Consider the following 21,980-nt stretch of genomic DNA (forward strand, 5'->3'; position numbering starts at 1 on the left):
CCCCACCCTCCCTGGAATCCTGATCCGGCACCAGCAAGGCGGAGCAGGGGCGGGGTGAGCCGCCATGTGTGAGTCCCTAATACAGACGCACAGACTACACTGACGTCATCAGTTTCTGCTCCAAAGGCAGAGGTTCCTTGACGCTGTTTTAGGGGAAACTTGGGGTGTCTTCCCCGGGGAGACAATGGAGTTCCACATGGAAGAGACAGAACTAGCGTTTTCCTCACTTCTCCACAGGTTCAGAGGAAACCTAGACTAAAAGCTCCCTGGCCCGCCTCGGCAAGAACTTGCCTTGTATTTGCAAAAGAAAACATTTATTCCTTTAGCAGTCTGTACATGGCCTCAGGAACCTCCCAGGGAGCCTTCTCTCACAATGGCCCGAGCCAGGTTTCGTGCCAGAGCGAGTCTCAGCATCTCCACCTTGGTGGTCTCCACATCATCGTCCTACAGAGGCACAGCAGGAAGTGCTGCTCACAGCCTCCCAAAGGGAGGGAGAGCAGCTTCGGGCAAGTTCTCAATGTAAGCGCAATATGCAGGGGACAACCAGGAAGGGGCAAACATCCTGGGCCGGTGCTGCGGTTCACTTGGCTAATCCTCCGCCTGCGGCGCCAGAACCCCGGGTTCTAGTCCCGGTTGCCCCTCTTCCAGGCCAGCTCTCTGCTGTGGTCTGGGAGGGCAGTGGAGGATGGCCCAAGTGCTTGGGCCCTGCACCCCATGGGAGACCAGGAGAAGCACCTGGCTTCGGATTGGCACCTGGCTTCGGATTGGCGTAGCGCACCAGCCATAGCAGCCATTTTGGGGGGTGAACCAATGGAAGGAAGACCTTTCTTTGTCTAACTGTCCAACAAATGGGGGGCAAACATTCCGATGAGACCCCTAGAGTCACCCCACATTGGCACAGGGAGGGGGGGAGGGAAGCGGCCATTACCTCCAGCCGCTGGGCATCAGGCTCCGTGCGCGCTGGCCTCCCCGAGGTCAAGTCCTCCAGACACCGCATCAGCTCGTAGGTCTGTTCTGCTGAGAAAATCACCTGGGGGCAGAGGCTGCGTCACTCGGCTGCTCCCCAGGGAGCTTCTGCAGCCACGCTGGGTCCTCCACGGCCCTGGTGCTTCGAGGACGGAGCAGCTTCCTAGTCTCAACTCCAGCCCTGGCTGACAGCTGCTACATTTCAAAGGGAACAGTGGACTCCACAGTGGGTGCTCGTGGCCACTCGGGCACGTCCACCATGGCCAGACGAGGGGCTCAGGAGGCAGAGCAGTCTCCAGGCGCCACCTGTACCTGTTTCTGTTCCAGAAGGGGCAGGGCGTCTGTTAGCAGCGTCATCCAGAAGGAGCGGGGCGCGATCTGAGACGTCATCAGGGACAGCAGGAGGGAGGCGGCCTCCACGAAGCGCTTCTCCCCGTAGAGGCGGTGGAACTCCCGGTACTTCCCTGGGGAGGCGGGAAACTCCACTAGGGCTCCCAGTGTGTGCCCCCCCAGCCCCCAGGTGAGTCTGGCCCTAACCAAGGAGAGAGAAGCCCCCCCCCCCCCCCCATGAGCCACTCCACAAGCAGGGAGATTTTCACAGCGCAGCCTATCATGCATCAACATGGTGCAGACCGAGAGGGCACGGCCGGGCTTGGCAGGGACACAGAGCCAAGGACGTCACCGGCTAACAGACGCCATAGGTCCGCGCTGGGGGTACAACACACACAGCAGCCAGGGAACCTCCAGCGGACTGGAAGCCAGTGTGGCGGCCATGAGGAGCCGACGTGAGAATCGTCCCAAGCTCTGCTCCACAAGTGGTTGGGTACAAGGGGAGAAGATGCTTTGTCCAACACTGGTAACCACTAAAAGCAACACCACCAGCGAGGGGCCGGCACTTTGGTGGGATTCCTGCCCCGGACACCACATCTGGATCGTGAGAAAACGCCAGGCACAGCCTAGGTTTCGTGAAGGTGTTGCCATCGACAAGGGCTCCACACTGCAGCCTGACAGAGAAAGGGAGGCGAATCGCCCAGGACTGAGCGTGCGTAACACATGTTATGGGGGCTCCTTATTCCTCTTACTGTTTTTGGAGGAGTCTGGTATGCAGGACTCCGTGTGGTTTGGAGTTTAGGCTTAACAGGAAGGAAACATGTGGAGAGTCCAGCACCACCGCTAATCTCCCCGGCTGTCCACTTACGCCCAAGGTGCAGACCCAAACTCGGAGCAACTTACCCAGGAATGTCAGGCGATCACTGAGCATCATGGCTGGCCCCAGATTGTCAATGAGGTCCAAATCCGAAAAGCAGCCCCGATCACAGTAATCCCTGAGGAACCTGCAGAGCCCAGCCCAGGGGAGATCAGAGCACTGGCCCCACCCCCACCCCCTCCCAACCTCCAGCCCACCCCGGGATGCGAGCACCTGCTGAACCCACCTGTCTGATACAAGCGTGGCAAAGGCAGCATCTTTGGCACGGATGCTCCAAGAGAGGGCGGAGCCCAGACGATTGTTTCGAACAGCTTTCATGGCTAAGATCTTACAAATGCTGCGAACTTTGCAGGGGGAGAGAGAGAAAAGGTGAACACTGTCATCTCATTCCTGAGCCCTGTGGGGACAGAGTGGCCTTCCCAAAGCCTCACTAGAACCCAAAGGCTCTCCTTGGGCACCAAATGCAGCTGGGTCATCAGAACCAGAAACTTGAGGGTTTGCAAAGTGGTGTCTTGGCTCCGTGAGCAGGGTAGACAGACCCCAGCAGAGTGGCTGAGGGGGTGTGGCTTCAGATGTGTTCCTGCCCCTACACACACACCTCCTATCAGCCCCACCAGATGCTTAAAATCCTAGCTTGCCTTGGGTCTGGAACACACGCCGTCAGAGGGTCACAGGGCTCAGGGCACCACATTCTGGGGCGAGGGGAGGGCCCCTGTGCACATGCATTCTCCAGCTGCACCACTTCCCTCCGAGCCAGGCTCCAGTGGCCACAGCCCGCCTCGGGCCTGTGTCGGGCTCACCTTGCTCGGTCATCTGCCGCTGCTCGCAGACCCGTAGCACCTTCAGGGCCTTCTGCTCGGTGCTGAGAGGGATGCGCTCGATGTGCAGCTCCAAGGAAGCGCGGCCCAGCTCGGGGCAGCAGTCCAGGTAATCCACGCCCAGCTGCCACAGGCTGCAAGGTCCCGAGGACAGACCTGGGGCTGGCAGGCCCGGCTCCTCCTCGACCCCCGAGCCCCACCCAGACCGGGGCCTCCTACCTGTGATGGGCAAACAGTCCAGAGGCGTATTCCAGCAGGAGGAACTCCCTCATGTTGGAACCGAAACTGCAACGAACCGGGACAGACAAGACTCCGGGCCTGCTCCGTGCAGGGCCCCTCCTCAGCCCGGCTTCCCTGCTGGTCACGCCACCACCCACGCACTCACTAGAGGTTGTGTGACTGCAGCAGTCGGCAGTGGTCCAGCAGGTCTGTCAGGTGGGCCACAAACCACCAGTTGCTCAGGGCGATGCTGCAGATTGAGACCAGGCAAGAGGGAAAGTCAGGAGAAGCCACGTCCCATAGGAGCGAGGCATGGGCAGGAACCCCACGTCCCTGCTTCGAAAGAGGTGGGCTATCCCCTCCACCTGTCAGCACGGCCACTGCCGCAGTCACGAGAGCAGGTGCTGCTGAGGGCGTGGAGCCGGGAACCTTGTGTGCTGCAGGCAGTGCACGCTGGCGAGGCCTCACAGCAAACAGGCCTGAGGCACCTTACAGTATAGTCAGACCCACACAGGCCCAGCAACCCTCAGACTACCACATATCCCCAGCAACCCTCAGACTAGCACATATCCCCAGCAACCCTCAGACTACCACATATCCCCCAGCAACCCTCAGACTACCACATATCCCCAGCAACCCTCAGACTACCACATATCCCCCAGCAACCCTCAGACTACCACATATCCCCCAGCGACCCTCAGACTACCACATATCCCCAGCGACCCTCAGACTACCACATATCCCCCTGCAACCCTCAGACTACCACATATCCCCCAGCAACCCTCAGACTACCACATATCCCCAGCAGTCCCTCAGACTACCACATATCCCCAGCAACCCTCAGACTACCACATATCCCCAGCAACCCTCAGACTACCGCATATCCCCCAGCAACCCTCAGACTACCGCATATCCCCCAGCAACCCTCAGACTACCGCATATCCCCCAGCAACCCTCAGACTACCACATATCCCCAGCAGTCCCTCAGACTACCACATATCCCCAGCAACCCTCAGACTACCACATATCCCCCAGCGACCCTCAGACTACCACATATCCCCCAGCAGTCCTCAGACTACCACATATCCCCCAGCAGTCCCTCAGACTACCACATATCCCCAGCAACCCTCAGACTACCACATATCCCCCAGCAGTCCCTCAGACTACCACATATCCCCAGCAACCCTCAGACTACCACATATCCCCAGCAGTCCCTCAGACTACCACATATCCCCCAGCAACCCTCAGACTACCACATATCCCCCAGCAATCCCCTCGGGATGTGTGCAAAGGGGAAAATTCCTTCACAGTGGACACGGCTGTACTGACAGGGATGAGGTGAGGTGTGTGTGGGTACACGGTGGACACTTAGCCACGTGTGATGGTCTGCATGGACCGGAAGGACCTTATACTAAGTGAAATGTGCCAGGCGCTGAAGGACGCTGTGGTCACATTCATGTGTAAACTCTAAACCACACAGAGTGGGGCGGGGGCTGGTGGGGGCTGGCGGGTGGCAGGGAGGAGATGCTGGCCACGGCCCACAGCTTGTAATGGACTGTACACGCGAAACCCGCCCGGAGTGTTCTCACCACACACACACAACAGAGGCAACTGAGGTGCTCACTATGCTGTCAGCTTGATGGTGGCACCGCGTCACAGCACCCACAGTCCCCTCTGAGGTCTGAGGGGCAGGCCAAGCCGCCCCTGCGATGCACCCCCCACACTGGAGTGCTTGTATAAGTGCTGGCTTCTCTGCTTCCCAGCCGGCTTCCAGCTACCACGTTCTGACGGGCAGCCCTGACGGCTCAGGTGCCTGGGCCCTGGCACCTACGTGGGTGACCCGAGTTGTGGGTTCCTCGGCTAGGCCGTTGTGGCCATCTGGGGAGTGACCCAGCAGGAGGAAGACTCCCACCAAGCACTAACGGTGGGGGACTGCTCGAGGGATCGAGGCTGGGCACAGTGTGCGGCTGCCAGGGTCTCTGTGCAGACTCAAGCAACTCTGGACCCAACAGTTAGACTTTGGATCCTTACGTACACGTCCTGCGAGTTCTGAGCAGTGTCTGTGTTCAAAAACAAGGAAGGTTTAGCGCTGGTGTTGTGGGACGGCAGTCAGCTGCCACCTGTGACGCCTGCAGCAGCACGTGGGCGCCAGCTTGTGCCCTGGCTGCTCCGCTTCCCATCCAGCTCCAAGCCAAAGGTCTGGGGAAGCAGAAGATGGCCCAAGTGCTGGGCCCCTGCACCCACGGGGAGAACAGATAAAGCTCCTGGCTTCGGCCTGCCCAGCCCAGGTCACTGTAGCCATCTTGAGAACGAATCACAAATAAATAAGCAAACACATAATTCTTTCAACGGTTGCCCTAGAAACGGGCACTGTGCTGAAAGGCGCTGGCAGAGAGAAAGCTGGGCACGGCCGATGACCCTGCTGAAGTGTCAAGCTCCCTGACCTCCACCAGATTTTAAGCAGTTTTGGGCAATGGTGTTTCCCTACAGCTACCAGCTCTTGTTCTGGCAAAAAGGAAACCAGGGCTTCAGGAAAATAATGGTAAATTTGGGGAAAGCAAAGCCAGAGCAGTTTTCTGTCAATATTTCCTAGGCCTACATGGCTAATGGCAGGAATGGGAGCACTTGTGTGCAGGAGATACGAGAACAACAAAAGGACACACGTTGTCATTCCACTTCAGGGGCATCCCCGCCGTAACTCTCAGTGAAAGCTTCCCGGACCTCTCGTCCGCTACAGCCGTGAGCAAGTTCCACCAGCTCCTCTAGGCGTATCTGGGTTTCAGACACACAGCAGATGTGAGCAGAGCAAGTCTCCCGGGCACGGGAACTGGGAAAGGGGAAAGCCCCGTGCTGACCCAGGAGCAGAGGCCTCCGAACCCCACGGGACACCGCATCAGGCATTACCCCCAGGCGAAGAGTTGCGCTCGCAGCCCTCGGCCCCAGCATCCGAGAGACGCTGGCTGCCGGGCTCGGAGTCTGCCCCTTCCTGAGCAGATGCTGCCTGCCAGCCTGTTCCGAGACAGGAACCGCGCCACAGCTGGCCCCACAGCACGTGTTTTTGACTTCGTACGTGTGGACAGTCCAGGAAGGTCCGACCTTTGTTGTGTGTCTGACATTCCCTTTCCGACACTCGAGTGTCAGTGCGATGATGGGGCAGGGAGCGGGCTGGGAATCCTGCAAATGCCAGCACAAGACCAGCAGTCTGGCCGCCCTGGACTCACCATGACACTGTGGGATACGACCCAAAGGTGGTTGTGTCCACCAGGTACCAAGGAATAGGCTCGCTGGCTTTTTCTGGATTCTAAACATCAAAATCATTTCATGCAGTGTTATTTTTAATAAGGGCTCCTGAAAAGGAGGTGGTTATAAACACAACAGCCTTCTGCCTCAGCAAAGCCCCCAAGCTCATCCAGAGAGCAGCTGCTGCCCCCTGCATCCGGGGAGGCAGGGGAGCAGGTGCTGCGGTTTGAATGTGTTCCCTCCAGGTCAGGCGGTGCCCACATGATGGTGCTCAGAGGTGGAGCCTTGAGCGGGGCGGGTGATGAGGGCACCCCTGTGAAGGGGATGAGGCTCCCGACAAAGGGGCTTGCGGGAGGAAGCTCGGCCCCTCTCGCCCCTTCGCCTTCTATGTCGGGACATAGAACTCAAGGTGTTACCTTGGAAGCCCTCACAAACCCCACACCTGGACACAAAACACAAATCTCGGACTTCCTGGCTACCAGAGCGGTGAGAAAATACATGTCTGCTCTTTATAAAGCACCCAGTTGGGCCGGCCACTGCCTGCAGCACGGCCATCCCCTATGGGCGCCAGTCTGAGTCCCGGCTGCTCCACTGCTGATCCGGCTCCCTGCTACGGTCTCAGAAAGCACTGAGGACGCTTGGACCTCTGCACCGTGTGGGGCCGGGAAGAAGCTCCTGGCTTCAGCCTGGCCCAGCCCCAGCCATTCCAACCACTGAGGGAACCAACCGATGGAAGATCTCTAACTGCTTTTCAAATAAATCAACCAACCATTTTTTTAAACAGAGGCAGCTGAAGTGGCGACGGGCAGGGGCTCACCTGCACTCCTTGATCACCTGGTGGATGTCAAACTCAAAGGCGGCCATCAGGATGTTGTCCAGGGGTTCTGGGCTGCTCTCACCTCCCAGAAACAGGTCCAGGCTGGACTGTGAGAAGGCAATGAGGTGCTCTCAGCTCTCTGCGGAGCCGCCCGCTGGCCAGCCCTGGTGTGTTCTCCCTGGTCAACCATGTAACCTCGCTCTCCCCCAGTCCGAGCGACTGAGCGCTCTGTCCCTTCCATTCTGAGGATGTCCTATCCCCAATAAAACCTCATCACTTCACAAAAAAGGGAGGGAGGGAGGGGGGAGGGGGAGGGGGGAGGGGCACTGACTCCTCCGTCCCTGGGATGGAAGCAGACTCAGGACAGGCAGGGCTGCTGTCTAGAGAGCCCTGGAGAAGGGTGAGGAGGTCAAACAGTGTGGAAGCACAGGGGCTTCCTGGCCCCAGGGGGGTTCAGTCTAACCAGGCCACGCTGAGAATGACCCAGCAGGACTCCGGCCCCTCGCTCCGCCCTCAGAGCTCACTCACCTGGGCGTAGAAGTGCAGGTCCATGGGTTTCACCGTGGGATTCGAGTACAGCAGCCGCGTCACCAGGAAGTGGTACCAGTTACTCAGCAGGTCCCTGTGCTCCAGCAGGGCGGCCTCGTCCCCCAGCATGACCTGCAGGGACAGACGCCACCTTCCTGGACTCGCGGCAGGGCCAGCTGCTCCGGCCCCAGTCGTCTGCGGCACCACCTTTCAACTGTAGCCTGGAGGCCTCACCCCGCCCTGCCGGCGATGGCGTCTCTCCGAGGAGGGCGACGCTCCCGCTTCGGCTGCACTGCCCCCCCGGCCCCTGCCCCCGGGAAGCCCGTGCGGGCTGACCAGGACCGCTGCTTTCAGACCTTGCACAGTGACTCCAGGGGAGGGCTGGAGGCAAACGTGCCGTCCTGGAGGTGCCGCCCGCACTCCTCATGCCAGTGCTGCCACTTCAGCTCCAGCTCCGTCAGCGTCTGCGTGTTGCCAGGCTGTGGAGAGACTGGAGTGAGATGTCATCCCACCCCAACCCTGTGCTTCACAGAGGACCCACCTCCCGTGACCCAGCCGCACGGCTGCTCCCACGTACGCTGAGAATGGGCATCGTCCTCATGAGGTCCCCTAAGACGCGGCACATGCCTGCAGAGGGGGGGTTGGCATCCGCTTCCTTGGACAGCACCTGCCGGGCCTCGTCCAGCCGGCCCTGTAGCACCAAGACGGTCACCTGGAAGGAGGCAGGGGTCATGAGCAGCGGCAGGGGCAGTGCCTCCACCCACACTTGGGTTTTTCACCCGCAAAGAGCAATGGCTCCATCCCCTAGAAGCAATCCCACCCAGTCTCACAGTTTTACCCCCTCAACCATGGTTTTCAAACTCCCAGATGTAGCCCATAATAGGCTGTGACAGCTTCTTAAAAACAGATAAGAAACCAGAGTACCAGAGTGCATCAAACGTTGGCTCATAAACATCTCAGTCCATACACGTTTACACAGACTTACATGTTGTTGGGCCCATATTTGTCAGCTGATCTTACTCAGAACCTCCACTCACTTGTAGCACTGATGTACTTTCTCCGCTGAGGCCCAGCCCTCACTGTGTCCAGTGCCAGGCTCTGTGCACCTGTGTGCGCACCGCTGGTCCCCAGCAGAGTGAGGAGCCGCCCTGGTTCTCAGGGGCAGAAAGGCTGTGAGGGGTCAGCCGAGCTTCACTCAGCCATGTGCTTTTGGCCCCGAGTTCAAGTCAATGAATCCAGCTGTTACATCAGCTGTCATTACACTACACACAAAATAAGGTTACAGATTCATCGGCTGATGAAAACATGACGAAGTGGGGCCAGTGCTCTGGTACTGTGGGTTGAGTACCACCTGGGACACTGGCATCCCCTGTGGGCACGGCCAACTGGAGTCCTGGCTGCTCCACTTCCAATCCAGCCCCATGTTAATGCACCTGGGAAAGCAGAAGTGCTTGCCCCCTGCCACCCACGGGGAGACCACCGGAGTGTGGCTCTTGGCTTTGGCCCAGCCCAGCTCTGGCTGTTGTGGCCATCTGGACAATGAACCAGAAGACGGAAGATCTCTCTGTAACTCTGCCTTTCAAATAATGTTTAAAAATATAAATCGCGCACACACACACACACACACGAGCAGAGGCTCACAGGAACCCAACGCTGCATTTCCCTAAGAGCAACAGCACAAAACCCGCCAAGTCAGTACTCGCGGCCTCTGGAGAACTGGCCGGGGCAGCTGCAGTGTGCTCCTGGGACACCCACATCCCATAGGGGAGGCAGGCTCTGGTTTTGGCTACTCTGCTTTCCATCCGGCTCCCTAATGCCTTTGGGAAGGCAGGAGATGGCCAAGCACCTGGGCCCCGGCCACCTATGTGGGAGACAGCGATTCAGTTCTAGGCTCCTATCTTCAGCCTGGACCAGCCCCAGCTGTTGTAGGCATCAGGGAAGTGAGCCAGCGGATGTAAGCTCGCACGCGCATGCTCTCCCTCTCTCCCCCCTCCAGTTACTCTGCCTTTCAAATAAATACATCGTAAATGTTGTTTTACTTTGTATATGTTACAGATTTTTATTTATTTATTTATTTATTTGACAGGCAGAGTGGACAGTGAGAGAGAGAGACAGAGAGAAAGGTCTTCCTTTTGCCGTTGGTTCACCCTCCAATGGCTGCCACAGCCAGCGTGCTGCGGCCAGCGCACCGCACTGATCCGATGGCAGGAGCCAGGTGCTTCTCCTGGTCTCCCATGGGGTGCAGGGCCCAAGCACTTGGGCCATCCTCCACTGCACCCCTGGCCACAGCAGAGAGCTGGCCTGGAAGAGGGGCAACCGGGACAGAACCGGCGCCCGGACCAGGACTAGAACCCGGTGTGCCAGCGCCGCAGGGCGGAGGATTAGCCTGTTGAGCCGCTTTATTTCTTTATTGTAAACCAGCGGTGGGAGACCTCTGTTGCTCTGGCTTTCAAATAAACAGACATTTGGGGTGTTTTTTTTAGAAGATTTGTTTATCGATTTGAAAGAGTACACAGAGAGAGGGAGAGACAGAGAGAGATCATCCATCCACCGGTTCACTGCCCAGATGGTCGCAACAGCCCGGGGCTGGGCCAGGACGAAGCCAGGAGCTTCTTCCAGGTTTCCCACAGGGGTGACAGGGGCCCAAGCACTGCCTGCTTTTCCCAAGCTGGATCAGATGTGGAGCAACCAGGACTGGAACCAGTGTCAATATGGGATGCTGGCACTGCAGGTGGCAGCTTTACCAGCTACACTGCAATATCAGGCCCTAAATAAACGTTTTAAACCCAGGTCACTTCTTACCACCTCATCTGCTCAGCTACGACTCTTGTCCACGTCACCATCTTTTGCCAGGCTTAGTGCAGCAGCTCCAGGTGGGTCTGTCTCTGCCCTTGCTCTGTCCCAACAGGGCAGCTGGGAGAGCTCTCGGGCCCTCAGTGAGACTAGAGCGCTGCACGGCTCCAATCCCAGTGCCTCCTTCCCCCTCTGATTGGACTGAAACAGTACCTCTTCTTCCGCACCTCACACATGAAGCCAGCTCCCACCCCTCCCAGCCCCTGGCAGTCCATCCGTCACAGCAGCCTGACGAGGCTGGTACAGTCACTCTCTCCCTTGTCCTGGAAAGGACACCAAGACTGTGACTGACTCATCCAGGCCCGCGCAGCTCCCAGAGGCAGGGCAAGGACATCGACGCAGGAAGTTTGGCGTCCCAGGGCACGTTGCTGGCCACACTGCACACAGCCCCTGAAGGCCTGGCAACAGCCCCAGGTCTCCTCGGGGCGGCCTGGCGTCTCTGCCCTTCCTGCCCACTCTCCCTGGTTCTCACCGTGCCTCTAGCACACAGCAGCCGCAGGCCACACGTCAGGAACGCTCTTCCTTCCTGAGCTAGCTGTCCTCCTCACCTGTCACTCATGAGCGAGGCCTCCCTTACCCACACGCTCACCTTCATTTCTCTCTCAGCCCTTCGCTATCAGCCACACTGCACAGTTACTGCCTGCTCTGGTCCTCGTTTCTGCCCCCAGCACTCAACAGTAGGTACTAAACCACAGACTCAAAATCTCAGCCCAGGGGCCGGCATGTGGCCAAGTGCATGAGCCTCCGCCTGCAGCGCCAGAATCCCACGTGGGCGCTGGTTCGAGTCCCAGCTGCTCCTCTTCTGATCCAGCTCTCTGCTGTGGCCTGGGAAAGCAGTGGAAGACGGCCCAAGTCCTTGGGCCCCTGCACCCCCTGGCTTCAGCCTGATCCAGTTCTGGCCATTGCAGCCACCTGGGGAGTGAACCAGCAGATGGAAGACCTTTCTCTCTGTCTCTCCCTCCATCTGTAACTCTGCCTCTCAAATAAATAATTAAAATATATATATTTTGCCAGCGCCACAGCTCATTAGGCTAATACTCTGCCTGCGGCGCCAGCACCCCAGGTTCTAGTCCCGGTTGGGGCACGGTCCTGTACCGGTTGCTCCTCTTCCAGTCCAGCCCTCTGCTGTGGCCCGGGAGTGCAGTGGAAGATGGCCCAGGTCCTTGGCCCTGCACCCGCATGGGAAACCAGGAGGAATCACCTGGCTCTTGGCTTCGGATTGGCGCAGCGCGCCTGCCGTAGCAGCCACTTAGGAGTGAACCAACAGAAAAAGGAAGACCTTTCTCTCTGTCTCTCTCTCTCTCTCTCACTGTCTAACTCTGTCAAAAATATATATATATTTTTAAATAAATATACATAATATATATAAATATAAATATTATAAAATACATATATCCTTAGCACAAGGACCGGTATTGTGGCACAGCAGGTAAAGCCACCATCTGCAGTGCAATGTGGGCATCTCATATGGGCGCCAGTTTAAGGGCCAGCTGCTTCACTTCCAATCCTGCTCCCTACTAATGCTCTGGGAAAGCAGAAAATGGCCCAAGTGTTTGGGCCCCTGCCACTCATGGAGAGATCTGGAAAACTCCTGGCTTTGGCCTGGCCTGGCCCAGCCCTGGCAGTTGTGGCCACTTGGGAAACGAACCAGTGCATGGAAGATTTCTGTCTTTCCCCCTGTCTTTGAAATAAACAAATAAATCTAAAAAAACAAAATCTCAGCCCAGTATTTCCTGGGCAGAGGTACTCCCTGCCCTGCACAGACCTCCTGGAGCCAAACCGCCCACATATTCCAAAAGGCAGCAATTCTTTACCTGAATTCCAGACCGGACAAGTTTATTCCAGTCAACCGTCAACCTCCTCCCTGCCACCTCCCAGTCAGGTCAGAGGTCAGCAGAGTAAATGGGAACAAGTGTTGCTCTTACAAGCACAGAGAACACATACACACCCATATATACTCTTGCTCTTCTCTCTCTCTCTCTCTCTCTCTCACACACACACACACACACACACACACACCACAGCCCATGCATGTACTGAATTCAAATTAATAATCCAAAATGACTTTGGCACTATCAGCCTTTTTTAAAAGAGTTATTTATTTATTTATTTATTTATTTGAAAGGCAGAGTTAGAGAGAGGAGGCAGGCACACAGGTCGTCCATCCCCAAATGGCCACAATGGCCTGGGCTGGGCCAAGCTGAAGCCAGGAGCTACAAACTCAAACCAGGTCTCCCACATGTGTGGCAGTGTCCCAAGTACTTGGGCCTTCTTCCACTGCCTTCCCAGGAGCACTAGCAAAGAGCCAGATCAGAAGCTGGGACTCAAACCAGTGCTCACGTGGGACGCCAGCATCACTGGCAGCAGCTTACCCACTGTGCCACATGAGCCCCTCATCCTTCTGACAGCGTCATAAAGTTTATATTTCTTATATCATAAAAATTCTCGCACTGAAGTCTATATTCATGGCATTTTCCTGAGGTTAGAGCTGTGTGCCATCACCACAATCCAGGGTTAGAGCACTCCCACCACCAAACCCACCGACATCCCCATCTACATGCAACCCCAGGCCCAACTTCAGCTCCTATCATATCTTCTCTTCTTAGAGACACAAGGAAACCAAACTCCCCTTTTCCTGCAAAGTCTACAAGTATTGCTTTTCTCACATAAAGACTTAGGTTTAAACGCTCTCTCGTGGAGCAGGAAAGACAAGATCCAAGCCTGTGTCCACAGTCACACACGCAAGGAACCAGAAAGGACAGTGTGGCCAGCTGACCGTCAGGGACGATGACAGCCAAGGCAGAAGGACGGGGACCCATCCTGCGGGGATGCTTACCAACTTCCAGAAGTCCTCATGTTTGCTCGGATTCTCACTACCCAGGACATCCGCCGACAGAGTATCCACCTCGCACACGTGGAGTCGAACCCAGTCCAGCAGGAGGAGGAGGAGCGGGCCGGCTAGGAGGAGAGACTCATCACACACAGCTCAGCCTCACCCGCAGCAACTGTGGTGCAGGGGGAGTTAAGGCAGACAGGCGACCTCACGAAGGCGGCTGCTTCTCCTAAGCAGACACACACTCAGCCTGGCCACAGGACAGGCCTAGGGGAACCGCACAGGCTTGTATGGAATCCTCCCTTCGGGTCAGGCAGCTTCCCCGCAAAGGGGTGAGCAAAGGACCCAGACCTCACCACCCTGTCCCCCAGACCATCACGAAAACTCTATGGCTGTGGAAGGACGGCCATCCAGGGACCGCTCCTGGCAAGGTGGTGAGCGTGTGATGGTGACAAGACACAGGAGCCTTGGGGCGGGCAGCTGGGCCGGCAGCTGGGCCTCTGCATGTCTTATCAGAGGGCCTGCGTTTGGGTCCTGTCTCTGCTCTCCAGTCCAGCTCTCGTTAAAGAGCACCTGGGAGGCAGCTGGTGACAGCACAAGTCCTTGGGTCCCTGCCACCCATGTGGGAGAGCTGGATGGAATGCCAGGTCCCTGGCTTTAATCTGCCCCAGCCCAGCTTCTTCTGGCATTTGGGAGTGAACCAGCGTGTGAAAGACACCTCTCTTCCTCTCCCACAACACCCTATCTTTCAAATAAATTAAAAAACATTAAAAAGAAAAAAGGTCAACAGAGTAATTCTGACAGGGTTGCCCTAAGCCAATCATGAGCCGCTGACTGAGAGCAACTCTTCCTCCTACCAGTAGTCCCTCCCTGCATCCTCAACATTTTAAATTTGCTAATCCATGATATAAACACTGCCCACGCCTCACAGACGAGCCCAGTGCTGGCTTCCGGTATTTCCAAGGTGTCACCTGTCTAACACCGGGTTTCCAGAGGCATGCTGTATGGTTCCTCTGACACTACCTGACGAGATGGCAGGTTTCCCTAGGTGGTTTCCAACAATTTGAGGGTTCTGTTGATGAAAACCACGGGCAAGAACATTCTCAACACAACACCCGGAAAGGGGACGAAGGGCGGAGGATGGCAGGGACCCCTCCGAGGCCGAGCCGGGCAGACTCCATGCTCACCTGGGGCGACTTCAATGAAGAGAATCTCACACAGGTTCCAAATGAGCTCCATTACTGACAAAATGGAGACCTACGGAAGCAACGGAGACAGCTTTCGCTGAAAAGTATCCCCGAGACTTCGGCAGAGCAAAATAAAGCGGGCGTGAATCACTGACAGCCATTCTCCTCCCCACGGCATGATCACGTGACAGCCATTCACCACCCCACGGCATGATCACGTGACAGCCATTCACCACCCCACGGCATGAATCACGTGACAGCCATTCTCCTCCCCACGGCATGAATCACGTGACAGCCATTCTCCTCCCCACGGCGTGAATCACGTGACAGCCATTCTCCTCCCCAGGGCATGAATCACGTGACAGCCATTCTCCTCCCCCACGGCATGATCACGTGACAGCCATTCACCACCCCACGGCATGATCACGTGACAGCCATTCACCACCCCACGGCGTGAATCACGGACAGCCATTCTCCCCACCACTGCAGTGCTCCAACAGCAGGATTTCCAGAGGGCAGCCCGTGAGAAGATTTTAGGAAGGAGTACATAGACTAACATTACTACTTTTTAAAAACATTATTTATTTGAAAGTCAGAGTTACAGAGAGGCAGGGGTGGAGAGAAAAACAGAGGTCTTCCATCCGCTGGTTCACTCCCCAATTGGCCAAAACGACCAGAGAGGTGCCAATCTGAAGCCAGGGGCCAGGAGCTTCCTCCGGATCTCCCACATGGGTGCAGGGGCCCAAGGACTTGGGCCATCTTCTACTGCCTTCCCAGCACATAGCAGAGAGCTGAATCAGAAGTGGAGCAGCTGGGACTCAAACTGGCACCCAAATAGAATGCTGGCACTGTAGGCGGTGTCTTTACCCATTACGCCACAGCACCAGCCCCAGACTAACATTATTTTAATGGTTGTGATGTATTTAAGAAAAATATGGGGGCTGGTGTTTTGACATAGCAGGTTAAGCCTCAACCTGCAATGCCAGCATCTCACATGGGTACTGGTTCAAAACCTGGCTGTTCCACTCCACTTCAGCTCTCAGCTAATGTGCCTGAAAGCAGCCAAAGATGGCCCAGCATCAGCCACTGTGGCCATTTGGGGAGTTAAGACAGGGGATGGCCGGCGCCGTGGCTCAACAGGCTTAATCCTCCGCCTAGCAGTGCTGGCACACCGGGTTCTAGTCCCGGTCAGGGCGCCGGATTCTGTCCTGGTTGCTCCTCTTCCAGGCCAGCTCTCTGCTATGGCCCAGGAGTGCAGTGGAGGATGGCCCAAGTGCTTGGGCCCTGCACCCCATGGGAGACCAGGAGAAGCACCTGGCTCCTGCTTCGGATCAGCGTGGTGCGCTGGCCACGGCAGCCATTGGAGGGTGAACCAACGGCAGAGGAAGACCTTTCTCTCTGTCTCTCTCTCTCACTGTCCACTCTGCCTGTCAAAAAAAAAAAAAAAGACAGGGGATAGAAGCTCACTCTCGCTCGCTCTCTCTCTCCTCCTCCCTGTAACTGTGCCTTCCAAATTAACAAAAAACAAATCTTAAAAATACGACTACTCAAAAGTTGTAATACATATTTTTTCACACATTAGCATATCACATTGATAATCATCTTTTCTAAAGATTTATTTATTTCGGGGCTGGCACGGTAGCATAGCACGTAAAAGCCACCACCTACAGTGCCAACATCATGGTTCCAGTCGGGGCTGCTCCACTTCCGACCCAGCTCTGCTATGGTCTAGGAAAGCAGTAGAAGATGGCCCAAGTCCTTGGGCCCCTGCACCCACATGGGAGACCAGGAGGAAGCTCCTAGCTCCTGGCTTCAGATTGGTGCGGTTCAGCCCACTGCACCCTCTGGGGAGTCAAACAACAGATGCAAGATCTCTCTTCCTCTGCCTTTGCTTCTCTGTAACTCTTTTTATCAAATACATAATTTTTTTTTTTTTTTTTTGACAGACAGAGTGGATAGTGAGAGAGAGACAGAGAGGAAGGTCTTCCTTTTGCCGTTGGTTCACCCTCCAATGGCTGCCGCGGTAGGCGCGCTGCGGCCTGCGCACCGTGCTGATCCGATGACAGGAGCCAGGGGCTTATCCTGGTCTCCCATGGGGTGCAGGGCCCAAGCACTTGGGCCATCCTCCACTGTACTCCCTGGCCACAGCAGAGAGCTGGCCTGGAAGAGGGGCAACCGGGACAGGATCGGTGCCCCGACCGGGACTAGAACCCGGTGTGCCGGCGCCGCAAGGCGGAGGATTAGCCTACTGAGCCGCGGCGCCGGCCCATAATTTTTTTTTAATTGAAAGGCAGTTACAGAGAGATCTTCCATCCATTGGTTCACTCCCCAAATGGCCACAATAGCCAGGGATGGGCTAGGACAAAGCCAGGAGCTTCATCCAGGTCTCCTACATGGGTGCAGAGGCCCAAGTACTTGGGCCATCTTCTGCTGCTTCTCCCAGGCACATTAGCAGGTAGCTGGATCAGAAGTGGAGCAGCCGGGACTCCATCAGCACTCATTATGGGATCTGGCATCACAGGCTGCAGCTTAACCGGCCCCTCACATTGCTAATCTTCATGAATTATGGTTTAGGAAGGGGCTTTCAGTATGAGGGAAGAGACAATTTCTAGAAGATATACGGGTTAAGCATTTGGCACGGTGGTTAGGATGCCACCTGGGATACCTGCATCTCTTATCAGAATGCCTGGGTTCAAGTTCTGGTTCTGCTTCGGATTTCCGCCTCCTGCTAATGCCTAATGCACACAACCAGCAGCAGTGGCTGATGTTGCAACTGCTCATGTCCCCGTTGCCCACATGGCAAATCCACACTGAGTTCTCAAATCCTCGCTTTGGCCTGGCCAGCCCTGGATGTTGCAGACATTTGAAGAGGGAACCATCAGATGGAAGGGGTGTGTGTGTGTCTGCCTTTCAAATACTTAAGATAAACAAAGACTGGCACTGTGGTGCAGTAGGGTAAGCTGTCAGTTGCAATGCCAGTTCAAGTCCCAGTTACTTCACTTTCAATTCAATTTCCAACTAATGCCCCTGGGAAGATAGCAAAAAATGGCTCAAGTGTTTGGGCCTCTCCCACCCTAGTGGGCAGTCAGGATGGAGTTCCTGACTCCTGGCATCAGCCCGACCCAATCCTAGTTGTTGTGTGTTGTGGCCACTCAGGAAGTGAACCAACAGATGGAAGATCAATCTGTCCCCCCCCCCCCGCCTCTCAGTTGCTCTGTCTTTAAAATAAATACATAAAATAATCATAAAAAAAAAAAAAAAAAAAAAGAGGCTGGCGCCACAGCTCATTGGATTAATCCTCCACCTGTGGCGCCGGCACTCCAGGTTCTAGTCCCAGTCGGGGTGCCGGATTCTGTCCCGGCTGCTCCTCTTCCAGTCCAGCTCTCTGCTGTGGCCCAGGAGTGCCCAGGAGGATGGCCCAAGTGCTTGGGCCCTGTACCCCATGGGAGACCAGGAGGAAGTACCTGGCTTCTGGCTTCAGATTGGCGTGGTGCGCCGGCCATAGTGGCCATTTGGGGGATGAACCAACGGAAGGAAGACCTTTCTCTCTGTCTCTCTAACTCTGCCTGTCAAAAAATAATAATAATAATAAATAAATAAGAACAAGGAGGCTGGTGGCTGTGAGCCCCTGAAGGAGGCCACCTGTGGCAGGGACTCCCAGGTTTTTTTTGGTTTGTTTGACAGGCAGAGTGGATAGTGAGAGAGAGAGAGACAGAGAGAAAGGTCTTCCTTTATCCGTTGGTTCACCCTCCAATGGTCGCTGAGGCCGGCGCACCGCACTGATCCGAAGCAGGAGCCAGGTGCTTCTCCTGGTCTCCCAGGCGGGTGCAGGGCCCAAGGATTTGGGCCATCCTCCACTGCACTCCCGGGCCACAGCAGAGAGCTGGACAGGAAGAGGAGCAACCGAGACAGAATCCGGTGCCCCAATCAGGACTAGAACCTGGGGTGCCGGCGCCGCAAGGCAGAGGATTAGCCTATTGAGCCATGGCGCAGGCCTGTTTTTTTGTTATTTTTAAAGATTTATTTATTAATTTGAAAGGCAGACACAGCTAGAAAGAGAGAGGTCTTCCATCTGCTGGTTCACTCCTCAAATAGCTGCTACAACTGGAGCTGGGCCAATCTGAAGTCAGGAGCCAGGAGCTTCTTCCGAGTCTCTCATGTGGCTGCAGGGGCCCAAGGACCTGGGCCATCTTCCACTGCTTTCCCAGGCCACAGCAGGGAGCAGGATAGGAAGAAGAGCAGCTGGCATCGCAGGCAGCGGCTTTACCTGCTATGCCACAGCACTGGCCCATCCCATTTTTTTCGCCTTTTTTAAAATTTATTGGGGGGAGCTAGTGCTGTAGGGTAGGTTAAGCCTCCGCCTGAGCGCTGGCATCCCATATGAGTGCTAGTTTGTGTCCTGGATGCCCCTCTTCCAATCCAGCTCTCTGCTAATGGCCTGAGAAAGCAGCGGAAGATGCCCAAGTGCTTGGGCCTGTATACTTATGTGGGAGACCCAGAAGAAGCTTCTGGCTACTGACCGGCCCAGCTTTGACTGTTATGGCCATTCGGGGAGTGAACCAGAGGATGGAAGATCTCTCTCTGTCTCTCCCTCTCTCTCCCTATAACTCGGCCTCTCAAACAAATAAACAAACCTTAAAAAATTTTATGTATTTGAAAGTCAGAGTTACAGTGAGAGAGGGAAAGACAAAGAAAGGAGAGATCTTCCATCTTCTGGTTCACTCCCCAAATGGCTCCAATGACCAGGGTTGGGCCAGGCCAAAGCCAGGAGCTTCATCTGTTGCTGGCCTCGTAGGTGCAGGGGCCCGGGCATTCTGAGCTATCCTCTGCTGCTTTCTTAGGTGCACCAGCAGGGAGCTTTATCAGCAGTGGAGCAGCTGGGACTCAAACTGGTGCCCATAGAGGATGCTGGCGCTGCAGATGGCGTCTTAACCCACGGTGCCACAGCACCAGCCTCCATAAAACAAATGTTTAACAATAAATCAGGGGGTGGTTCCAAGATGGCGGAGTAAGGGAGGAGCTTACTGACCTAATCCAGGAGAAGACAGTTTGATCAAAGTTAGACAGTGCAGCCTCAGGGAAGAGTTGGGAAAAAACGGCAGAGGAAACTCTTACACAATCAGAGGGACACGGCGGACCCACGTGGAGGGCGTGGGCGCCCGCAGCTCAGGACCCCAGCTGCCGAGAGCCTCCGCACCAGTGCTGGAAAGTGAGGGGCCGGCGCTGTGGCACAGTGGGTTAACACCCTGGCCTGAAGTGCTGGCATCCCATATGGGCGCCGGTTCTAGTCCCAGCTGCCCCACTTCCAATCCAGATCTCTGCTATGGCCTGGGAAAGCAGTAGAAAATGGCCCAAGTCCTTGAGCCCGTCCACCCGCATGGGAGACCTGGAAGAAGCTCCTGGCTCCCGGCTTCGGATCAGCACAGCTCTGGCCATTGTGGCCAGTTGGGGAGTGAGCCAGCAGATGGAAGACCTCTCTCTTTCTGCCTCTCCTCTCTTTGTGTAACTCTTTCAAATAAATAAATCTTTAAAATAAACAAATAAATCAAAGAGGCTTAGTTCCTAAATTCATAAAAATAAAAAAGAAAATACTTAATAAATAATAAGAAATATGTAGATAGAGCAGAATTGTGAAGTTGGTATTCCAACTGAAGTTTAGGAAACAATCTATTCAAGGCAAAGCCCAATACAAGATTCCAAAATAAATCTCAACTGGACCATGACCTTAGGAAACTGCTGGATCCCCTTCCTCACTACCCCTCTGTCCAGACACCAGCATGCCTTGTTCATAGGGGGAAAATACACGCTCTGACAACTTCAAAGACGGTGTATTCCCTACTGACCAGAGTTTGAAAACGACCAAGGTTCCACCAAGGAAAGGATTCCACACATCGTCTTTCAGCTCCAATGAAAGCACGGCTCAGTCACAAGGCTGAGCCACGAACGGCACCGTACGAGCTACACGGCACAAGCAGTGCTCGAAAAGCACAGCTCCCCAGTCAGGGGCAAATGACTCATCAGCACAGTTGCTTAAGGTTCGTCTTTTCCAGGATTGAAAACTTATACCGTACTTATCAAGCAGATCCTTGTGTGTTCCAACATCTAAAAAACGAGAGGATGTTCAATGCGATTCCAGCCTGGGGTGGGTGCCAAGGGTGCTGATGGACACACAGGGCAGTACCACAAAGGCAGCCCCCTTACCTGGCTGCTGAACTGGCGGCCACTGGCTGGATCTTTAGCAGCAACTACAAAACATGAGACATTTTAAGTGAGGAACTTTTAGTCTTATTCTCGTAGCTTCCCATATCAGGTTCTATACCTGGTGCTGTTAATGATCACCCATTTTAACTAGAGATCTCTTTTTTCCAAAGATTGATTTATTTGAAAGGCAGAGCTACAGACAAGGGGAGAGATCATCTATCTGCTGGTTCACTTCCCAAATAGCTACAACAGCTGGGGCTAGACCAGGCCAAAGCCAGGAGCCAGGAATTCCACCCAGGTCTCCCATGTGTTTGGCAGGGATCCAAGTACTCCGGCCATCTTCCACTGCCTTCTCGGGCGTATCAGCAGGCAGCTAGATGGGAAGCGGACATCTGGGACTCAAACCAGTGCTCCAATATGGGATGCCAAAAGCAGCATAACCTGCCATGCCCACAACTGTGCCCCCACTACAGTTGTAATGTTTCATAGTCCTTGGTTGTACATCAGTGATTCAGAAGCCAAGGCCCTCAGTTACAAGCAACATTTCAATTTCAATGCACCCACCTTAAACAGGTCTCTAACAAAGATACTGCCACGTTATGCAAGGTTCCAGCAGGCATCTGGGAAACAGTTATGGTGACTCCAAATGATCAAAGTCAATGAGCTGTGCCACAATGCCAGTCCCTGCCTTGTGGTACTTACAGTCAGACACATGCTTCAAACACTCCCACACAGAGGCAACTGCTGTGGCACAGGGGATTAAGCCACTACTTGGGATGCCCACGTCCCATACCAGAGTGCCAGGTTCAAGTCCTAGCTACTCCACATTTCTGATCCAGCTTCTTGCTAATGGGTCTGGGAGGGAGAGGATGGCCCAAGTACATGGGTTCCTGTGACCCACATGGGAGACACAGATGGAGTTCCAGGCTCCTGATTTGTGCCTGGCTCATGCCCAGCTGTTAGAGGCATTTAGGAAGTAAACTAATAGATGGAAGATCTCTGTCTTCCTTGTCACTGTACCTTTCAAATACATAAAACTAAAAACAGCTGTAGGACGGGTGTCAGGGAGCAGCAGGTTAAGCACACGTGGGACTCCTGCATCCCACATCAG

General features: G+C 55.3%; 1 protein-coding gene across 1 annotated transcript in view; it reads right to left on the minus strand.

Annotated features, from left to right (window-relative positions):
• Nucleotides 1-27: 27 nt before the first annotated feature.
• Nucleotides 28-21,980, minus strand: part of NUP85 (nucleoporin 85) — a 36,642-nt gene continuing 14,689 nt past the window's right edge. The window contains exons 5-19 of the mRNA XM_062216965.1: nucleotides 20,870-20,913; nucleotides 14,669-14,738; nucleotides 13,485-13,606; nucleotides 8,373-8,507; nucleotides 8,152-8,274; nucleotides 7,796-7,927; nucleotides 7,268-7,374; nucleotides 3,377-3,460; nucleotides 3,211-3,276; nucleotides 2,974-3,125; nucleotides 2,400-2,517; nucleotides 2,200-2,300; nucleotides 1,279-1,430; nucleotides 929-1,030; nucleotides 28-444 (exon numbers count right to left, since the gene is read on the minus strand). Coding sequence (XP_062072949.1) covers nucleotides 343-444; nucleotides 929-1,030; nucleotides 1,279-1,430; nucleotides 2,200-2,300; nucleotides 2,400-2,517; nucleotides 2,974-3,125; nucleotides 3,211-3,276; nucleotides 3,377-3,460; nucleotides 7,268-7,374; nucleotides 7,796-7,927; nucleotides 8,152-8,274; nucleotides 8,373-8,507; nucleotides 13,485-13,606; nucleotides 14,669-14,738; nucleotides 20,870-20,913 — 1,610 coding nt within the window. The 3' untranslated portion in view covers nucleotides 28-342. The remainder of the gene's footprint in view (nucleotides 445-928; nucleotides 1,031-1,278; nucleotides 1,431-2,199; nucleotides 2,301-2,399; nucleotides 2,518-2,973; nucleotides 3,126-3,210; nucleotides 3,277-3,376; nucleotides 3,461-7,267; nucleotides 7,375-7,795; nucleotides 7,928-8,151; nucleotides 8,275-8,372; nucleotides 8,508-13,484; nucleotides 13,607-14,668; nucleotides 14,739-20,869; nucleotides 20,914-21,980) is intronic.

The sequence above is a fragment of the Lepus europaeus genome, chromosome 18 (assembly GCF_033115175.1).
Source record: "Lepus europaeus isolate LE1 chromosome 18, mLepTim1.pri, whole genome shotgun sequence".
NCBI lineage: Eukaryota > Metazoa > Chordata > Mammalia > Lagomorpha > Leporidae > Lepus > Lepus europaeus.